Genomic DNA, 21,341 nt, shown 5'->3' on the forward strand with positions numbered 1-21,341 from the left:
AATTCCTGGCTTTGTTTTATCAGGGAAGCAATTCCAGTTCCTGCACCTGCAGCCCCGAGAGCCATTAAAGTGGCTAAGGTGACGGCCGTAATAGGCTCCCTCTTTACCAGATGGTATTCAGCCACTGTGTGATGGGTATACATATACTCTTCAGTGTGGTATAGAATCCTTGGTATAATGACCACCTGTACACAAAAATCATGAGATGTGCTAAACAATTTTAAAGATATGCAAGGAGTGACTCCTAACGATGAACATACCCACCTAGTGTTATTTGCAGGAATTAACCATTTGTGTGTTTGGTCCATTTTTTCAGTGACATGGCACAGATCATTTTTATCTCTTGGAACTGTGCCGATACATCTACCTTTTCCCGTAACTTGAGTCAAAGTTATCCCGATTTCCTGACCCCAACTGCATTTGGAAGGATTTAACTCATTTGAATATTCAGACCTCCCCATATCTCCTATAGCTTCATAATATGGGGGCTTAACACTTACACATAGCCAGCACCCTTCAGTTATCTCAGGATTAGTTTGATTTAGTACCTGGAAACTAGCATTTATAACTTTCCACATACTACTCTCGGGTACGACCCCTTTTTTTTTTTTTCCACAATGTTTGGAAGCAGTGTGGGAAAGGATAACTCTGTCGACTTACTAGAAAACACTGTAGTAGGTTGGGCAGTCCCAGGTATATTTACAGTCTGGACAACCAAACCTTCCCCTAGTAACTCTTTATTAGGCCCGACTACCTTGGAAGTCTCGGGTTTTCCCTTCTTTATTAGTATGAGTCCTCCCCTATCTGTTCCGTGTTCGTAAAATCTGACATTTTTCCTAGTACCCAGCTAGTATCGTCCGAGTTTGTTAGATTTATATATAGAACCTTGCAAATTTCTTTATTTCCGTGGAAGGTTCCTGTATACCCTATACCATGCCCTCACCACCTGCAACGGGGATCCAATTGTCGGTTACAAGCTTGCAGCCCATAGCCCACTTGTAAGAATTTATCCCGACCAGCCCCGAGTGTCCAGTCTGTAGCAATGGTTTCACACCCCCGGTATGCACAATAATACACGTTCAGGCATTTACAGTACCCCCTTCCCAGGTTAGAACTTGGGCAGAAATAAAATCCCATATATTCCCAGCATCGGGGCCTCGAGATCAGCTGACATAGTGTAGAAGTAAAGCTTGGCCCCCCCCCCCGATGTTATCTGGGTTGCAATAACCTGTTGATCTTCGAATCGACTTAAAGTCCATTTAAAAGGTTGGTGGGGGTGGTGTTGAGTCGCTACGCAGGATGAAATCACTGCGAGAACCCCCAAATACCGATAGGAATGGCTGAGGCCCATGTCTTTCCCCACTTATTCACTCCTCTGCCTCACTCGTCAGTTGGGTTGCAGCCAACTACGAGGTTTTAGTTCTTCTCGGCAGCAGTAGTGTTCTTCAGGGGAGAGCCTCTACCTTAACCCACGGTACCTATCGAGTTCGTCGCAATGTGAGCTTCAGGTCTTTGTTTCCTGGAGCGATCTCCCACTTCTTGTCACAGATGGGTCCTTTAACACGGCTGGCATGCGTCCATCCTTTCTCCGCAGTCCGGAAGGCTGTTTCTGTAGTAAGCAAAACAACATAGGGGCCTTCCCCATCGTGGTGTTAAAAAAAGTCTCTTTCCAAGTCTTAATTAGAATTGAGGGTGATCAAGTGGCAATTCCAAGTCATAGGGCATACCATATAGCATTTCAAAAGGAGAAATTCCTACATCAGTTCTGGACTGCGTCCATATGTTTAACAGTGCAAGGGGTAAGCATTTTACCCAAGAAGCCTTAGTTTCCAGCATAAGTTTTGTTAGTTGTTTCTTAATTTCACCATTCATTCGCTCTACCTTTCCAGAAGAGGAGGGGTGCCAGGGGCTGTGAAAATCCCACTCAATCTCTAAGGCCTGCTTTAATCCTTGCAGTAAAGCTTTACACCCATTCAGTCACGTGGTCAATTAGGACAAACAAGTAACTCAGTAAAGTCTACCTGTATATTTTGGAAAGGTCAAAGCCCTGGCTCCCGTCCCCCTCAAGATAGGTTACAGAAGACCTTTTTATTTACCTTTTGACACATAGTACATCCTCTGCATGCGTGCTTCCCTAAAGTATATATTCCTACGCAGACATGCTTTCTTAGAACAACATCACACATTGCTTGCACCTCCCAGTGACTCTTCTGATGTAAAACAGTTAATATTTGCCTCATTATCACTTTATTCAGCATTTCTCTCCCATCAGGGAGTATCGATTTTCCTTAAAATGATCCACATATTTGTAACGTTAATACCTCCTTGGGAGGTTGTAATTGCTCCAAAACCTTTTTTAGAATTTACCCAAATAGATAGGTGGCCCTGTAAACCCCTGAGGTAAAATTGTCCACCTATATTGTTGCTTCCACCCCCATTTCAGAGTCTTTCCAGTCAGAGGTGAATATACGTTTGCTCTCAGGGCCTGAGAGCACTCCATTAATAACACTGTTATTCCAGTCTAACAATTTACTATTTGAATGCCCAATTTAATCATCAAATCCCTTCCCAACAAGTTAGTTTCTGCCTTGGATACATACAATAATTGCCCAGTGATCATTTTATCCCCTGGTCTCAGCTTAGTATTCCCCAAAAATGGCACTGTTATCCCAGTACCTTCTACCCCCATCACATTTAGGGTTTCATTAGTTAATTTAATCCCTGATGCTTTACAAGTCAGTAATGACTTAGCTGTTCCCCAGTGTATTGGGTTTGATGGCAAGGTTCGGGGGGGGTGTGAGGGGTGTGGGAGTGGGAAACTGCAGTGGCAGCCCCCGTGAGAAAAACCCCGTGAGAAAGTGATGCACAATGCAATTGCTCACCACCCGCTGTCCAATGCCCACCCTAACCCAGAGCAGTCCGGCCCTCCTCCCAGATCTTGCTGCACCCCCAGCCTGCTCGCTGGCAGGACAGAGTGAGAAGCTGAAACGTCCTTGGCTTGGTGTAAGCACTGCTCTGCAACAATTAAAACATCAGCATGTTATCAGCACTCTTCTCATCCTAAGCCCAAAACATAGCATTCTACCAGCTACTAGGAAGAAACACCTTCATCACCAATCTATAAAACAGCAATTACTAAGGTTAAATTTTCCAGACTTCTCCTTCTTGTGCAAATAATCCAAAGCTAAGCGATTTTGATACAAAGCAGCCCTCATCTTAGTGTTTTGCTTTGCAATTAATCCAAGTGCATCTCCGGTTTTATTTACAACTATTTCTATTACAGCTTGTAACCTAATTATTCTATTAAGCATATATATTGGGGTCCTATAGCCCCAGGATCCGTCTTCTGCCCACATAGCTGGATCATGTCATAAGTAGCTCAGTCCCAAAATAGGATTATAATCAAAGTTTACAATTTATTAAAAGAATAGAGGTAAGCAAACGGCGCTGGGTGCGCCGGGAGTCTCCGCTCCACCTAGTCGCACACCCGTTACATCAAGATGCTGATTTTTTATGCTCCTAGACTAATACATATTCATTACTATTTCTAAAAAAAAAAAAAAAACACAACACAACGGAATTATTATAATTAGTTCTGGAATCTGAACCCTCCTACTGGAGCATGCGTATCAGTCTCTGGTGGTCTTCCATGATGAAGGCTCATAGTCTTCCTCTCCGGCTTTTTTTTTTTTGTCCTTCTTCTTTGTACTCCTTGGCTGCATGTCAAAAGCTTGCACAGCGTTCCCTGCGAGCTTTGTCTTTTAGCCGTCCTTCAGCTTTTCCCTTCTCCTTAATCTCCTGGCCAGATATCAGGGGCTTGCATAGTGTCCCGTTCAGAAGCCAGAACAGTTAGCAGTTGTTCTGAAACCCCCAGGTATCAGAGACTTCAAGGAAAGAACATACGAATACATTTTCCTTCAAGCTCTCTATTGACACGCATTGTTAAAACATTCCTCACAATCCCTTATCTTCTTTTTAATATCCTCAATTCGTGTCTCTTTTTCAACTTTTGTCATTAATAACTGGATTTCATCAGTCCGTTCTCGGAAGGTCCAATTCTTAAGCAGCATAATTGACATATCCCCTTCCTTTTTTAATGAAGTCATTACAAATGTACTATTTATCATCCGGCGCATCAATAATGTAAAGCAAGGTATCATACAAGGTATGAATAATAACATCATTACAGCACATAAAAATAAAAATAGCATCCTTTTAACCCATGGTCCACCAGGCAGCCATGAAAATAAATCCCAATCCATACCCTTCCAAGTTTGTGCTGGGACGTGGGCCAATTTTCTAATTTCTTTTGTTATCTGTTTAACCACTTTCCCATTATCGTCAATTTGTAAGCAACAATTAGAATCATTTAGTTTTCCACATCCCCCCCTTCTGCTAGTAAATAGTCTAAAACCATTCTATGTTGAAAAATAGCATTCCTCATCTGGGTGGACTGGTCAGCTAAAAGATCCAAAGCTGTCGCTGTTTGATTAGTTATTATTTCGAGGACAGCTTGCAACCTAATTATTCGATTCAAATTATAAATAGGTTCTCGGGCTCCAGATATTACCTCGTTCGGGTTCCAGGTAGCTGGTCCATAATACTGTATGATTCTTTCAGGGGGCCATTCATTTTCTCTCCATTTTTGAGCACTACCTCCGGCTAAGGAAGCATCAATAGATCGTTTTTCTCTATTCAGATCACCATATAATTTTATTCCTAAGTGATTTCCTTGTATTTGTGACAATAAAAAGAACAAGGGCCTTATGTACCCCACATAGCATATTCCTGACCAGTCCTTTGGTAGCCTTTTATAGGCCTGTTTGCCACACACCCAATAATGTCCCTTTAGAGCCCACGTCCCATTTGGAAAAGGACCGTCCCATTCTCTTTTATTCCTTGGGGCGTGAAAATACAAAGTGTTTCCATTACCAAGCGGTCCTGTTACAATGTTTGCCCCATTAGTACTCATATATATATACACCTCCAAGCTCCCGCACTAGATTCCCACTCACAATGACGACTAAGTTCTCCTTCACGACTTGTCATATTACGAGCTGACCAGAAATGTTTAAAGAACACTTGTGTCCCATGCTCATTTTGCCACCTCCAGCGGTAGACTCTTACCACATGCTGCTCCCTAGTGGTGTTATCACGCTGACAACTCAGGATTTGAACGTCGAATTGTCCCTTTGATTGTGCTCTTGCCATGGCTTCACATCCAGGTCCAAAAACTTTCTTATATGAGCATTTCAGCCAAGTCCCGTTTTTCAGCTGGACATGCCTAGCATTCCATTTTCCTTTACTTGCTGTACAGTTTATAGGTCCACATTCAGGATCAGTACATTCATACCCAGGAGATAGAGCCCATTTACAAACGCTTTTTCCCACCTTTACTGTTCCTGTTCTGTTTAAACAGTATATACCTTTCTCTGACGAGTGCAATTGCCACGGGCCTTCTTCCTCTTTCCAGAATTGTGTACCATTATGAACTTCACTCAAATTACTAACCCACCGCTTAGGTTCAACCGGGCCAGCTACCCAGGGCCAACTTTCAGCTCCCCCTGGTCCCCCACAAACCCAGCAATTGCTAAGGTTAAAAGCCTTGGCCACTTCCTCCCCCAGAATGAAAAAGTTATTCCCATGGCTTAATTGCCCTTGTAAAAATAGTACCAGGAAGTATAACATCTTTCTGCGTCGTCCAGGGGGTATCGTGGGGATGTGAGAAACGCCTTCAATCAAGGGGTTGGGCCCACTTCCAGGATCTATTTGAGCTTGGGTTACTGTTCAGCCTTTGAGGGTGATCCAGCTCCTGGGAAACTAATTACAATAGGTTAAAAAAAAATCTTATTTATTATATACATATATCTTTGCTTGCTTGTTTGTTTTTTTTTTTCCTGGGACAACCTGGCTTTAGTGCGGGAGAAGTCCGGTCGAGGCCCTCTCACTCAGCAGTCAATACCCGTAGGGGTTGCCTCCCTCGGTAGACCATACACACCGCAATGGAGAGTCCTGCCCCGGTCTTGCCTTCTCCCTTTCTTCCCTTCAGGCTCGTCCCCTTCTTCTGGCATCCTTAATTTATGCAGAGCCTTATTGCCAGAACATTAGTTCTTTTTTAGCTTTAATTTCAGTTCCCCAGGAGCGGACTCAACCCTCCAAGTTTTGGTATTTATTGGTCCTTTTACCCTGGATGCATGGGTCCAACCCCTTTCTGCTGTTCTCACAGCTGTTTCAGTAGTAAGTAAAACAAGGTACGGTCCCTCCCATCGGGGGTTCAATGATTCTTCCCTCCAGGTTTTTATTAAGACCTTGTCTCCTGGTTCTATCTTATGAATAGCAAATCCTAAAGGTGGTGTTTGAGCCATCACTCCAATTTCTCTTAGCTCTTGTAATCTCCTTCCAATAGTAATTATATATTTCTGGATGCTACGACCCTCAACTACATTGTTGCCTAGAGGCATCCCTTGAGAATAAGGCATACCATATAACATTTCATATGGCGATAATCCAGTCTCACTGTGTGGTTTAGTTCTTATGTTTAGAAGCACCAATGGTAAGCATTTCATCCAGGGCATTTGTGTCTCGATCATTGATTTAGCCAATTGTTGTTTTATTGTTTGATTCAATTCAATTCAATGATTTCTACTTTCCCTGAGCTTTGTGGGTGCCACGGAGTATGGTATTCCCACTGAATACCCAATGATTGACAGAATACTTTTATTATTTTAGAAGTAAGGTGTGTGTCCTGAGCAGAGTCAATGTACTGGATTATCCCATATTTAGGTATCAGGTGTTCTAATAGAATTTTTACCACCATTTGTGCCGTAGCTCATGCTACGGGATAAGCTTCTACCCATTGCGTTAAATGATCTACTATTACCAATAGATATTTTATCCTCCCTACCTTGGGCAATTCAGTGAAATCAACTTGTACTCTCTCGGAAGGCCCATAAGCTGTTTTTCTCCCTCCTGTGGCTGCTTGTCGAAACACTTTCTTATTTATCTTCTGACAAGGTAAGCAACGTGGTGTAATTGGCTTTGCTATTTCAAAAAAAAAAAAAAAAAAAAAAAACATGTAACCAAACTGTTTTAGCAAATGATCAGTTAACACCTTTGTACCCCAATGTGTTTGTGCATGCAAACGTCCCAATATTTGCTTCGCGTAAGCTTTTGGCAGTATCTCTCGCCTGTCTGGCAGCGTCCATTTTCCTTGTTCTAACTTAGCCCCTATTTTCTCCAGTTTCGTTTGTTTGTTTTGTTTTCCATTGCATTTCAAAGTTGGTCCAAAAGTTCCATAGGGGTTTCTTTTGGACCTTGTTGGAACTGATTCTCCATTCCCAATTTAACCAGATTTTGGTATTTACCGTTCATTATTTCCGGGGTGGCTATAGTCTCAGTGGGGGGTCGGTCAGGGGAATGCAATTGTCAACAGTTCCCTGAGCGGTCCCATCGGCAATCTGAGCTCACTCATAAACTCAGGTTGTTTTAAGAGTTAGCTGCCCTTCTGTTTCCATGACAACTCTCTCGGACCCATCATGGTCCCTCTGCCCCAAAGGGCTCACACCGGTGATTTTGAGATCACAGCCTCCTGTTGAGGCAGAACTATTAACATTCCTACATCCTCTTTCCCTGCTCATTCAACTTCAAACAGCTCTGTTAAATACTACATGCCACACCTTTAACACCGTCCACAACTCTTTTAACACTTCCTTTTATCTTTCTCCAGCCTGTACTTTTCTCATGCCAACACCAAAGGCTCAGTCAAGGGCCAATTAATTCCACTCCTTTTCTCTCTAAGATGCTGAAACAACGTATCAGTATACTACACTTCATCCTATTTTCCTTCTCTCCTCAAAAACATTAGTTGCAAGATAGTGTTACAGTCGACTGATCCATAAAGTGGCCATTTAGCTTATGTAGTGGCCACCACTGATTGCAATACTTAGTGGAAGTCCTCTTCCTTTCTGCGCTCCAAGTTCTAACAATATCCTTCGAATGTGCCAATATGCACCCAAGGAGGCTTTCTTTAAAACGTCTTTGTTTTGGATATTACTCATTTCTTTGATTTTCCATTCCCTTTTATTTATTTATTACTGTTCCTTATTAGTTGCCGCCCTTTGTTTCAATTTCCACGCAAACCTTTTTACTATCTTTTCCTAATCTTCTTCCCAAATGTCCCAGTTCTCTGGGATTAAATGCTTCTTCCCGCATACAAACTTTACTATTTCAGATTATTAAGGAGCCCCGTTCCAATCATAAATCCACGGAACTTCAGGAAAAGAGCTGAAGCACTCAGCCTTCCGTCTTCTAGACGAACATGACCACCTTTTCCACAAAATTTACATTTCAACAGGACCGAATTTCAAGCCGAATGCCGATTTTTCTCATGCACTTTCTTAGTAAGCCCATACAAAACAAGGGATCACTCCTGTGTATCCGTCAATATGGGGGCTTTAAAAAGGTATTGAGGCCTAAATAAATTCGCTCTCCCCCTTCTTACCGGATTCCCAGGGCTCAAACCCGAACCACCAAAGAAATGACTCTCTCCGTTCTACCGCTTCGATAATCAGTCAGCCCCCTCCCCCTCTCCAGTACTTGGGAAACTGACCAAACACCACAGCAAATACACCAAGGCTTCTAAACTGTTAGTTACTTAGATAATGCTCCCGCCTTTTTTCTTGTCACACTCAAAGCATTTAAGAGCAAAAATAGGATCACAAGATACACTGCCAGGCCCACATATTGGGCACCACCAATCAACACTTGGATAAAACAGCACTTCTTTTCAGTCTGTCACGCACTTCGTTCGTCTCCGGCCGCTCCCCTCACGGAGAACACGGAACCGCGGATCGGAACTCCGCACTCGCTTCGCAGCGACGCTGCGTCTCACTCCCACAGCACAATCATGCAATCACACAGAGAGGCCTCTAGCACATCTCATTCATACCACAAGAATATAATTTAGAATGATAACCAACCAAACAAGTATTGCCTCTGACTGTGTTCTTCGTGGAGTGACTCATTCCACTTGGTTTCAAACCCTTACACAAACGCTTTCAACACAAAATACCTGCACGTTTAAGAATAAGACATACAATTATTAACACTCCAGTTAGTATCCCTCCAGCAGCTGAAAACATACCGCTTGTCCGCAGCTTCAGGAGGCCTTTGTCTGCTCCTGCGGTGAGCGGCCGAGAGCGGAGTCCCCTCCGAGCAAAACACTCAGGCTGCACCTAGGGGCGTCCGCTAATCATTATTCCTAATGGACTTTCTGGTGGTATGTCTGGTAATTTGCTCCCTTTCTTCTGGTCCTTGGTCTTCAGTTCTGTCTGACCCATCTAGGAATTTTACCATGGCAATTCCCACAGCCCTTGGTTACCTTAGTAAGAGTGTCTTGCAGGGGGTTCAGGACCTATCACCCACCCACGAATCCTATAGGAATCGCTTCGGTCCTTCACCGGCCAAGTCCCTCGCGGGAGACTGGAGCCGCGGTTAGAAGACCTCCACACTCGCTTCGGAACTAAGTTCCGTCTCAGTCACACTCTTACACACGCAGGCAACCGAATCCCACCCAACCAAACGGTATACGCCTTAAATGCTTACGACTCCGTCGTCTTCGTTCGGATCTTCGCGCGCAGAATTACGGGCAAAATACAGTGCTGCAGCCGGCAAGGGAGCTCGTAACAAAATCAAATTCTTTGCTTACCTTTATTCAGGTTCAAGATGCCATTAGTCCCGACCTGACCCGAACAAGAGCCACCAAATGGTGAGGCGCCTCTCCTAGATCAAATCAGAATTCAGGAACCAAAGCCATCCCGGACTAGCCCCCAACTGTTATAAATGACAATTCCCCCTTTTTCTTTTTTATAAACCGTTGATTTTTGAAAGACCTTTCTCTAAGGTGTAATTTGGTAGATTTCGTCTTCTCCTTCGCTTTCTTTGCTTTCCATCTCCTCATTATCACCTTATCTGAGTAAGGTGGTGGCTCCATGGTCATTTGTTTCAATAGTGCGGTTTCAGTTAACCACTGTACTAGTCCTCTTACACGGGGGATAATGCAGCAACCAATGGCTGTCAAAACTCCTACAACTACGATCAAGGATGTAAATATGCCTACTTTTTCTGCCAATTCACTGGCAAGGGTGGTAAGCCCTTGCAATGCTCTAGTTACTGAGCCATCTGGGGCAGTATTGCTGGGTGTAAGAGTGCAACAATGGTTGCTCAGTATCACACACACACCCCCCACCTCCTTCCTCCGCGAGCATCATACCTAATGATGTTCTGTTTTCCCAAGCCAGTTTGCTGGTGCCATCTAGTTGTTCGGCAATTCCTCTCATCGCATCCCTTGTATAATTTATGACTCTCCGCTGATTAGAATAAATATAATTAATCCAATCCACATTCTTATCGATCGTTACCCACCAGAACAGTGACTCAAACCCTGCAGCAATTTGATTCCTGGCTTTCTGTTCATCGGAAACTCCTCTAGGCACCCCAATAGAATCTACGTATACTCTGTCATCGAATGATACTCCTAAGCTTCTTTAACTTCTTCTGGGTATTTGTGATGTTTCTCTTTCAAATGCCAGGGTGAAGGGTATAGCTAAACGAACAAGCGCACAAGTGCCTCCCCAGTTATATGGTAGGGTGGACCGTAAGATCTTCCCTCCACCGTACCACCAGAGATCTGCCCTGGGTGGGGATCTCAAGTCTTGAGCAGTTTCCCATCAAGTCCTTGGTAGCACAAGGCAAATTCTCCCAGATGCTGGGTAGCACTCACACCCTGCCGTGAGAGGCAAGCTGTATGGTTACCTATAGCTGTAGAGAATGCAGGGGGAACCGCGATGTTGCTATCACACAAGGAACAGCAAAGAGAGACTTACAGGCCTCATTTCCCCAGGCAGTCTTTTCTTGGTACAATGTAATCATACATTGCATCCCCTGGGAATCCTTGGTCACACTTAAAACATCTTATCAAAGCCTGTCCCTGCTAGGATTCAGGCCACAACACAGGCAGCCTTCTTTGCCTGCCATTCCTTCATCTCTCTTCCTCTCCTTTCCATCCTGGCCCTGACTCCCCCTGAAGATTTTCTTCCTCTTTCTCCAACCCTCTGCCTCACTACCTGCTGCACTGTCAATACCATTAGTTTCGCTCTCTGCTTTTCCTTCTCATCTCCCCTCCGGACACACACCTCCAGGGCCTCCCGCAGGAGGGCCCCCCAGTGACTGTTCACTACATCCCCCCACCTTCTGGAGCATTTTCTGCATATCTTGCCAGGCTTTAATCACACAATGAACTTTCAAGAGCCCTTGGGATACCGGGTCCTCGGGACTCATCCCCGAGTACTTTCTCATTCTGACCCCAAGTCTCTCATATGATTTCTGTGTTGCACACTATCCTTACTCCAGCCAGGATTGGCAAGTGGGTATTTCTGCTCTGCCGGTAGTACCCCTGGTCCCGGAGGATGAGCTCTTTCCCATTCTTGTATAGCAGCTCTCCTCCTGATCATTCCCATCTCTTTCCCTGTAAACAACATACTTATAGGCATAATTCCCTCCCCCAAGAGTATAAGTCAGGTCCTAGGAACTGGTCTAATTGTTCAGCTAGGCTGTTGGGGTCCTCGAATAAAGACTTCCTCTCCTTCTTAAAAGTCCTAACCTCTCTGCTGCTAAGGAGGGGGGGGATAGTTCACCTAAGAGGATACACCGTTAGTGTTAGTACTGTTAGTGCCAGGGAAGGCAAAATTCTCAATATATCTTCTACCTTGTTCTAATTCTTGACAGAGCCTAGAGTACGATCCTTCTTTAGGGACAGTGTTAACTACAGTCCCTGTCTCCCTTCCTGGAGTGACTGCTGCTGCCACGGGTACAATATTAGGATTATAGGGAGCATAACTTGGCTCCTTCTCCGAAAAAGGAAGCTTATTGTTTACACATAAACGTAAAGCCTGAATTTTCATCAGACCCGTATTTTGGCCAAAATACTGCTGTTTCCTTAATTGGTTCTTTTGTCCAGACTGATACACAGTATTTAATTTTTTTTTCTCCCCTTCTACAATCTCCTCTAATTTTGGGATTACGTTTCCAATTTCTTATCATTCTTCAGGAAGAACTGTTGGTAGGCACTCCCCCAGGGATATTTCCCATTTTTCCTAGCCCTTGTCAGTGTGCTGCTACAGAAATTTCCCTCCTGCAGGGTACCTCACACTAACGTTCCGATTCTGGAAAATGGGGGTGTACTGCCAAGCACTTCCCCGTGCAAGGGCTACCACACACCTATGAATTTACCAGATTCCCTGGTGTACTTCCAAGCGCTTCCCCCGTGCAAGGATTACCGTACACCAAATTTCCCTGGTGTACTTCCAAGCACTTCCCCCGTGCAAGGGCTTACCGTACACCAAATTTCCCGAGACTCTTCCTTTCTCTCCCTTATCTCACGCTTCGTCCGTCTCCGGCCGCGCCCCTCACAGAGCCACGGAACCGCGGATCAGGACTCCACACTCGCTTCGTACAAAAGTACGTCTCAATCACACATCACGCAGAGTCTCACCCGACCCCCAAGGCAATACTTAACATTTCTTACCTTGGTCTGTGCACAGAGTTACCGGATCAATTAGCAAACCCGGAGTGCCTACCTTCTTCTCTTTCCCAGTACTTCACGGATCCCGCCTCTTTAATCAGTCTCGGGCCCTCTGTCAGCTCTCCGCAGAACCGCCACCGTCGATGCACAGGACCGCTGAAATCAGCGGGGCATGCTTTCCTCCTGCTGCGGCGGTGGGGCTCCCCGGTAGGTGACTGGATCCCGGACGAGCCCCCAAATTGTGAGAAACACTCCGTAGCCAATAACTTAGGCTCAGGCGAGGATCTCAGTGAAGTAGTAATTTACTCGCGATTGATTGCAATGGCGGGCGCCCCACAAGCAGGAGAGCGCACCTACTAGTTCCAAAACACAGTTTATATGCTTTTTGATGACAGGACCCTCCCCTGTTTCCCCACTGAGGGGGTAATCCAGGGACCTTAAAGATCACCTAATTCCAACCCCCCCCCCCACCCTGGGCAGGGACACCTTCCACTAGACCAGGTTGCTCAAAGCCCCATCCAACCTGGCCTTAAACACGTCCAGGGACAGGGCATCCACCACTTCTCTGGGCAACCCGTTCCAGTGCCTCACCCCCCTCTCAGGAAAGAATCGCTTCCAACTATCCAACCTAAGTCTACCCTCTCTGACTTCAAAACCATTACTCCTGGCCCTATCGCTCCTCTCCCTGGCAAAGAGTCCCTCCCCAGCTTTCCTGTAGGGCCCCCCCCCCCTTTAGGTACTGGAAGGCCCCTCCAAGGTCTCCCCGGCGCCTTCTCTTCTCCAGGCCGAACCACCCCAACTCCCTCAGCCTGCCTTCCTAGGAGAGGTGCCCCAGCCCCCGGTCATCTTCGTGGCCCTCCTCTGGACGCCTTCTAGTACGTCCACGTCCTTCTTGTGCTGGGGACCCCAGAGCTGAACACAGTACTTACTCTAGGTGGGGCCTCACAAGAGCACAGCAGCAGAGAGGGAGAATCACCTCCCTCCACCTGCCGGCCACCCTCCTTTTGATGCGGCCCAGGATACGGTTGGCTTTCCGGGCTGCAAGCGCACGTTGCATTGCCGGCTCCGGTTGACGAGCTTCTCATCAACCAACGCCCCCAGGCCCTTCTCCTCAGAGCTGCTCTCAATCCATTCTGCGCCCAGCCTGGATTTGTGCTTAGGATTGCCCCGGACCAGATGTGGGACCTCACGCTCATAGCCCCAAGCGTTATTTATGACCCTATCAGCTCCACCCCAAACGCGCTGGTGGCTTTTGGGCGCTGCTCCCTGCAGGCAAATCCCCGCTTTTGCCAGGGCAGGCCTTACCTTTTCAGAACTTGCTCCACAACCTTCCCTGAGAGCCCCACTTCAACTGCTGGTGTTTCTGAGGGGGAAAGCTGCACCTCCCGTGCAGGGGGTGGCGGGAAGGAATACAAAGCCTGCGCTCAGCCCTGACGCATCACAACTGGGTTTCTGCTCAGCTGGGGAGGAAGCTTCTGGAAAACTAGGCAGCGGCCCCCGAGGCTGCCCAAGCGTGGTCCGCGGTGCCCTGCAGCCGCACGGAGAGCGGAGCTCAAACTGGCCCGACACGGCGGCAGGGACGCGGCCCTCCCCACACGTGCAGTTCCTGCCTGAGGAGGCCACAGCGCTTCTGCCTCTCTGACAGGCTTGGAGGGTAATGACATCAGAATACGCTCGCTTCAGTTTGAGCTTCCAGGCGGGCGCTACTGCCATCGGGATGGCCCACGGGGACGGGGCTGGGGGCAGGCAACCACAGGCAGCTTTAACATCTCAGTCCTCCCCGTCGGCCATCTCCCAGCTACCACGTGGGCCAATCAATGTGACCAGACACCAATTCACCCAAGGCAACAAAAATATTTACAAAGCTACATCTCTCTTCATAACTGTTTGTTGTTTACGGCTGAAACCAGTCCTGGGATAGGATATGCTACCTGGACCGAGCAAAGCCTTTGATGTGGTCCCTCACCACATTCTTCTCTCTAAATTTCACAGGTAGGGCTTTGAAGGATGGACTGTTGGGTGGATAAAGAATTGGTTGGCTGGTCGCGGCCAAAGGGTTGTGGCCAATGGCTCTATGTCTGGGCGCAGGCCGGTCACAAGTGGCATCCCTCAGGGGTCGGGCTCGGGACCGGTGCTCTTCAACACCCTTAGCAATGGCATAGACGACGGAATCGCGCAAGTTTGCAGATGACACCAAGCTGAGCGGTGCAGTCGATACAATAGAGGGAAGGGATGCCATAAGTGCAAGGCGTTGACCTTGGGCTGGGGCAATCCTAGGTATCTCTATAGGCTGGGAGAAGAAGAACTTCAGAGCAGCCCCGCGGAGAAGGACTTGGGGGTCCTGATGGACGAGAAGCTGGACGTGAGCCAGCAGCGCACGCTTGCAGCCCGGAAGGCCAACTAAGTCCTGGGCTGCATTAAAAAAGGGGTGACCAGCAGGGAGAGGGAGGAGATTCTCCCCCTCTACCCTGCTCTTGGGAGACCCCACCCGGAATACTGCGTGCAGGCCTGGGGCCCCCAGCACAAGAAGGATGTGGAGCTCTTGGAAAGGTCAGTCTCACCTCTGTCCCTGAAAAAGCTGTTGGAACAGCTTGTTCCGGATGCCATCTCCAAGCCACTGGAAGAGAAGAAAATTATGAGGAGTAGTCAGCATGGATTCACCAAGGGGAAATCGTGCTCGACCAACCTTGTAGCCTTCCATGATGGAATCACCAGCTGGGTTGATGGAGGGAGAGCAGTGGACGCCATCTACCTTGACTTTAGCAAGGCTTTTGACACTGTCTCCCACGACATCCTGCTAGCAAAGCTGAGAAGGCGTGGGATAGACAAGTGGACGGTAAGGTGGGTTGAGAACTGGCTGACTGGCCGAGCTCAGAGGGTGGCGATCGGTGGCGCAGAGTCCGGCTGGAGATCTGTGACTAGCGGTGTTCCCCAGGGGTCGGTGCTGGGTCCGGTCTTGTTCAACATCTTCATCGACGACCTTGATGAGGGAATAGTGTCCACCCTCCGCAAGTACGCCGATGATACAAAGCTGGGAGGAGTGGCCGACACGCCAGAAGGCTGTGCTGCCATTCAGCGAGACCTGGGCGGGAAGAAACCAAATGAAGTTTAACAAGAGCAAGTGTAGAGTCCTGCACCTGGGAAGGAACAACCGCATGTATCAGTACAGGCTGGGGGATGACCTGCTGGAGAGGAGCTCTGCGGAGAAGGACCTGCGGGTCCTGGTGGACGACAGGTTGACCACGAGCCAGCAGTGCGCCCTGGTGGCCAAGAAGGCCAATGGGATCCTGGCGTGCATTAAAAGAAGCGTGGCCAGCAGGTCAAGGGAGGTGATCCCCCCCCTCTACTCTGCCCTGGGCAGGCCTCACCTGGAGTACTGTGTCCACTTCTGGGCTCCCCGGTACAAAAAAAGACAAGGATCTCCTGGAAAGAGTCCAGCGGAGGGCAACAAAGATGATACGGGGCCTGGAGCATCTTCCCTATGAGCAAAGACTGAGAGACCTGGGTCTGTTCAGCCTGGAGAAGAGAAGACTGAGAGGGGATCTTATCAATGTTTACAAATATCTTCTGCGTGGGAGACAGTGGGATTTCGCCACCCTCTGTGCAGTGGTTAGTGGGGATAGGACAAGGGGCAACAGCCTGTACTGGGTCTGGCTGGGACGTTAACTTTCCCTGCAGCAGCCCATACAGTGCTGTGCTCTGCACTTGTAGCTAGAACAGCAGTGGTATCACACCAGTGTTGTGTCTACTGCCGAGCAGCGCTGGCACAGCATCAGGACTCTCTCTAACCCTCCTAGGGGGTGGGCAAAAAAGCAAGAAGACAAACATCACCAGGGCAGCTGACTTCAACCAACCAAAGGGATATTCCATACCGTATGATGTCACACTCAGCAATAAAAGGTGGAAACAGGAAGAAGAGGGGAAGGCTGGGCTCTCGTTGTGAAAACGTCGGTCTTCCTCCCAAACACCGGCTACGCACGTTGAGGCCCTGCTTCAAGGACGTGGTCAAGCATCGCTCATTTGTGGGAAGTAGAGAGTAATTTCTTTCCTCTGCACTACTTCCACGTAGCCTTTATTTGTTTTGTTTTTTTCCTTTTTTCCCTTTCCCCCTTTCTTTTCCCCTTTAGTTACATTGTTTAATTAATAATAATAATCATTATTATCAAGGAAGGATCATATAGGACAAGGGGGAATGGTTTTAAACTAAGACAGGGGAGATTTAGGTTAGATATTAGGAGAAAGTTTTTCACTCAGAGGGTGGTGAGGCACTGGAACTGGTTGCCCAGGGAGGTCGTGGATGCCCCATCCCTGGGGGCTTTCAAGGCCAGGCTGGATGCAGCTCTGGGCAGCCTGTTCTAGTGGTTGGCTAACAAATCAAGTTTCTTTATGAGGAACGGAGTCACAAAAATCATTTCATTTAGCAAGTTTCAAACACTAAGAGTATTTAATAGCATTTTAACGTTCCCACGCTCCAGTAAGCCTTGAATGTAATCGCGATTAAACAAGGAGCAGAGCGAAGCCAGAGGTCTAACAAAGCACGAGAGGTGATCGCATTTAAAAGCCTTATGGTGCCTTTAGCTAATCCTTCTTCTAGTTACTGAACAACGGACTTCGTTTAGGGAAAAAAAAAAAGACACTAAAAATAAACACAAAAAAAAAAAAATAAAGAGAACGGCAGCCGAGTCTCGAACTTATCAGAAGCCGACTCAAGCATCCCAGAGCCTTCTACATCCTGTGGGAGGAATTCCTTCTCAAAGTTGCGAAACCCACGAGGAGGACCGAAAAGAAAGCGGTAGCAAAACTCCTAGGGTAGTCAAGAACAGGCTGACAAGCACCTGTCAGAAATTACACCCGGTAGAGTTTATTCTGCCTCCTCCTCGGGACAGGGGCAGACAACAGACAATGCCTGGAAGCTTTCTTCCAACCTTATTCTTCTCTGGTTCTACATCTGCCAGTCCTCAACTCGGCTATTTCGCAATAAAAGGGCACGCTTTTATTCGGGAGCAGGGGGAAGATAGCAAGGCCTCAAACACACAGCACATCCTAGATCGTCTTAGGAAGACAGAGACCCACAGGACCGCCGAGCGCTTCTAGCTTCGCGTTCCAAATGAATGGGCAAACCACCACCTACACGACACTGTCAACGGACCAAAACATTCTGCGCACGTGCGCTCCAGGGAGACGCCGTTTTAACTTGCGGAACTATTTCCATCGGTAAGACACGCAAGACAGAGGTGATATCCCCATGCTCCATCTTTATTGTGCAAATGCTGCTCAAAAGCTCTTTATTACCCTCCACAGACAGCCGTCCAAAAAAAATAATAAATCAAACCTCAACAGGGGCTAGACTGATGGGCAACATATGAAACCTATTCGGCGGCGACCCGTACGCGTGCAGTGACGCCTGCGGTGCAAAAACCTTAGCCGGGAGGCCGGCCCAACTGACCGCCACACAGAATACATAGATGTACACGATAGTCTGAAGGGCCCGAGGGTGGGCATTCACAGCCATCCGGAATCCATTGGTCAGGTCCAGGTTAACAGCACACTTCTTGCCAACAACCACGAAACGCCCAAGAAGCTGGAAAAAGGAAATAACGTCACCTAACGTGCTGTGCCACGACGCACAGAATGAACGCGAGCGGAGAACCACCCACAGAACACGGTTAGCTAATCCTTCACAATTCAACCGCCGCTCTTTGAATTACCCTCTAGACAGTAACAGACTACAAAACAGTCACAGAAGCTGAATTTGTCTTGGGGCTTAAAGCCCCCGTCATAGCTTCGGGCAACGTAAGCCACTCTGGCGGAAAATAAAAGCTTCACGGTGCCTTTTCTCTTGCGTGGGCTCACAGAGCCTTGGAACTTGACTTGCATAGCTAACAGCGAAACAAACACCCAAGCGCCGCTCAACCAGCTTTCCCTTTCCTCGCCTCTGACCTGCCCAAACCCCAAGCCCTCTTCTGCATAGTCAAGGCACCACCCCCGCTGTCCGGAAACCGTGAAAACGGGCATCAGACCGCACGCCGGAACAACGCTGCTTTTTGCACTGCAAGCGCGTAGCTGGAGACGAGCATCGCTTTATATCACTGCTCTCAGTCAAAAAGCTCAACTCCATTACAAGCTAGAGGCGAAAGACTACAGCATCGGACAACCCCAAATAGCCTACTGTGCGCCCCTCTGCAACAGCCAGAGGAAAAGAGGGGACGGGAAAGAGTCTAGGAAGTTACAAACCTGTTACAGGTACAGCCAGCCTAGCAAACAGAAAGCTCCCACAGTACTCACGGGTCCGCCAGAATCGTCTGCTTCACATAACCGGACAACTGCCTTCTCAGGAAGGACTAGGAAAAAACACTGGAGCCTGAGGCGAACTATCACGGAACGCAAGGCACTGGAGGAAGAGTAAACAGTTAAAACCTAGTCGGCTTCAGAGAAAGGCAACAGCTTAAGCAAATCACTATGCCCCACTGAACTCGTCCTACCGAAGCAGATTATCAGGCACCCCAAACGCGCACGACAAAACAGCGATTCTTCTTAAGCGAGCTTTGAATAGGCAAAGTTCTCTACCTTCTACGCACAAGACACACAAGCGGCAAACAATGGCTAACTGTCCTTCGGTTATGCCCAAATATTGCCTCGGCCAGAGGCAGGAAGGCATCTTCAAAGAACCTGGAGTAATCCGGCTGAGGCCGTATTAACTCTCCGTCCTCGAGAACGCCACGTACTCAGGGGAAGGAACGTTCCAAATTAGCCCGTTACGGCCGGACCGACGTCAGACACCCCCAGACCGAGGCCAAGGCATCACCTTCGAAACACAAATACCACCGACCTGTAGGAAACCATCAACTCGCAACTACTTGCGAGGGAACTCCCCAAATCACCAGCAGACAGAAACTGCATACGGCGCCAGAAGCAGGATCCAGCGCGCAAGGTGACGGGGGCAGCGAGACAGCCGAGTACTTCAGGTTAGCGACTTCCGCTATTTTTATTTGTTTTAGATGCGACTGAAACACTGCCGATAAGACTCGATTCCACAGATGCTTTGTACTTCTTACTCACCATCGCCTTTCACTGCACGACAATCGAGAATTATAAGCCTTCCTCACGCTCCTCCCTATAACATCGCTCAACCGTAAAACAGGCCTTCGGTACAGCGAGCTAAGCAAATTCAAGACCATTCGCTAGAGCCAACTACGCTCCAAAAGCGGTTCTAAGCCCCCGCCCCCTCCCCCCACCTCAAGTTGAGACCAAGCGAGAAACTGCAACTAATTCGTCCTCCAGGAAACGCGTCGCACTAAGAGCGGTCAGAGTAGGTTGTCTGCTCTCAAGTCACTCATCAGACTCAAGTTAACGGCCTGGTTCTCCAATCAAGCACAGCGTTCAGGTTACATACGTTGCTGCAGCCAGTACGGCCGAGTCAAAACAGACGCGCGTGCGCACACACACACACACACGCACGCAGACTCCTCGCGCAGCCTTCACCACAAAGGAGACAGGAAACGCGCCCTTTCGTAAAGGCGGGGCGCTACCGCAAGCACGGTTTCCGGAGAGCAGTTGAACGCTTCCAATACTCCAAACGGGCGGCAGCTGCAACATTACCGAGACCTATTAAGAAAGCGCTGTTCCAAGCAACGCGTCAACGCTTTGAGCAACCCGATCTAGTGAAACACGTCCCTGACCGCGGCAGGCGGGTTGGGCTAGATGATCTTTAAGGGTGCCTTCCAAGCCAAACCATTCTACGAGTCAGCACGCAGAGCGGGCAACGCAGCCCCTTTCACTAAGGGCCTGTTTTCCACGCTGCAGATAAACCCTGCCGTCAGAAGCAGAGGAAATCCCTAACTGTCCTATCTTTAGCATTTCAAACTTAAAAACAGCAACAACGGTTATGCTGGACACTAACTTAGAGTTAACACCTTGCAGATAACATCTGCAATTTTTTCATAACTCTCAGCAGCTGCTCACTTAGTTCCTAGCACGTTGCGGCGCACCAGCATCAGTGAACCTTGCCAGCGTGCTCTTATCACGGTCCACCTCCAGCACGGAAATGAGAGCTGGGAAGCTCTCGCAGCCTGCGGGATTGACTGGTTTCTAGGTGCTTAAGAAAGCTAGGAAAAGCTGCAATTCTTCCCTTTCACAAGCCACTTTGGAGAGAGCGCGCGCTCGTGTGCGCGGTGGGGGTGGTGCCATAACCAAAGCCTAGCACAGCCGAGCCGGGGCGTCTCTAGAACGCTATCACGAGGCGCATCAAGACCTGCATTTCTGCTACGCAGAAACGACTGATTACGGTCACTACTGCGATGCTCACTGCCTATATGCATACAGTCCGAACCCCCAAGGAGACCGACTGCGCCGGCGACCCAGTACGCGCCGTGGCACCCCGGGGGCAGGCACCGAAGAAGCGCGGCGTTTTAGAGGCGCTGCAGTAGAGAGCGCCACGAGCCGGAGAGACCCCGACCGACCGACCGACCGTCCGTCCCTCCCTCCCTCCCGCAGCAAGGCCACCACCCGCCCTGCCGCACTCCCGGGACCCGCGACGGGCCCTCGTTTCAGAGGGCCTGCGAGCGGCCGAGGGAAAGGAAAGGAAGGAAAGACTCGCACAACAACGCCGCGGCTACCTCCTCGTCCACGACCGCTCATCCTCACGGAGAACGTTGGCGGGGACCTCCTTGCCCTTGCAGGCGACCGCTCCGAAAGCTCCGAAAGCAGCGGCAGCGCCGCCACCGGGCCAGGCGGCCTGCGCCCTAACAATCCCGTCGGCCAT

At 48.4% G+C, this 21,341-nt stretch overlaps 1 protein-coding gene across 1 annotated transcript; it reads right to left on the reverse strand.

Moving 5' to 3' along the window:
* Window positions 1–16,935: 16,935 nt before the first annotated feature.
* Window positions 16,936–21,341, reverse strand: LOC309889482 (adenosine 5'-monophosphoramidase HINT1-like; the record flags this gene model as incomplete). Its single annotated transcript, XM_082782334.1, has 4 exons — window positions 16,936–16,962; window positions 18,027–18,161; window positions 18,866–18,971; window positions 21,196–21,341. The coding sequence occupies 4 exons, from the start codon at window positions 21,339–21,341 to the stop codon at window positions 16,936–16,938; spliced, it is 414 nt and encodes a 137-aa protein (XP_082638460.1).

Source organism: Aythya marila (genome assembly GCF_965140915.1).
Source record: "Aythya marila genome assembly, chromosome: W".
Taxonomy (NCBI): domain Eukaryota; kingdom Metazoa; phylum Chordata; class Aves; order Anseriformes; family Anatidae; genus Aythya; species Aythya marila.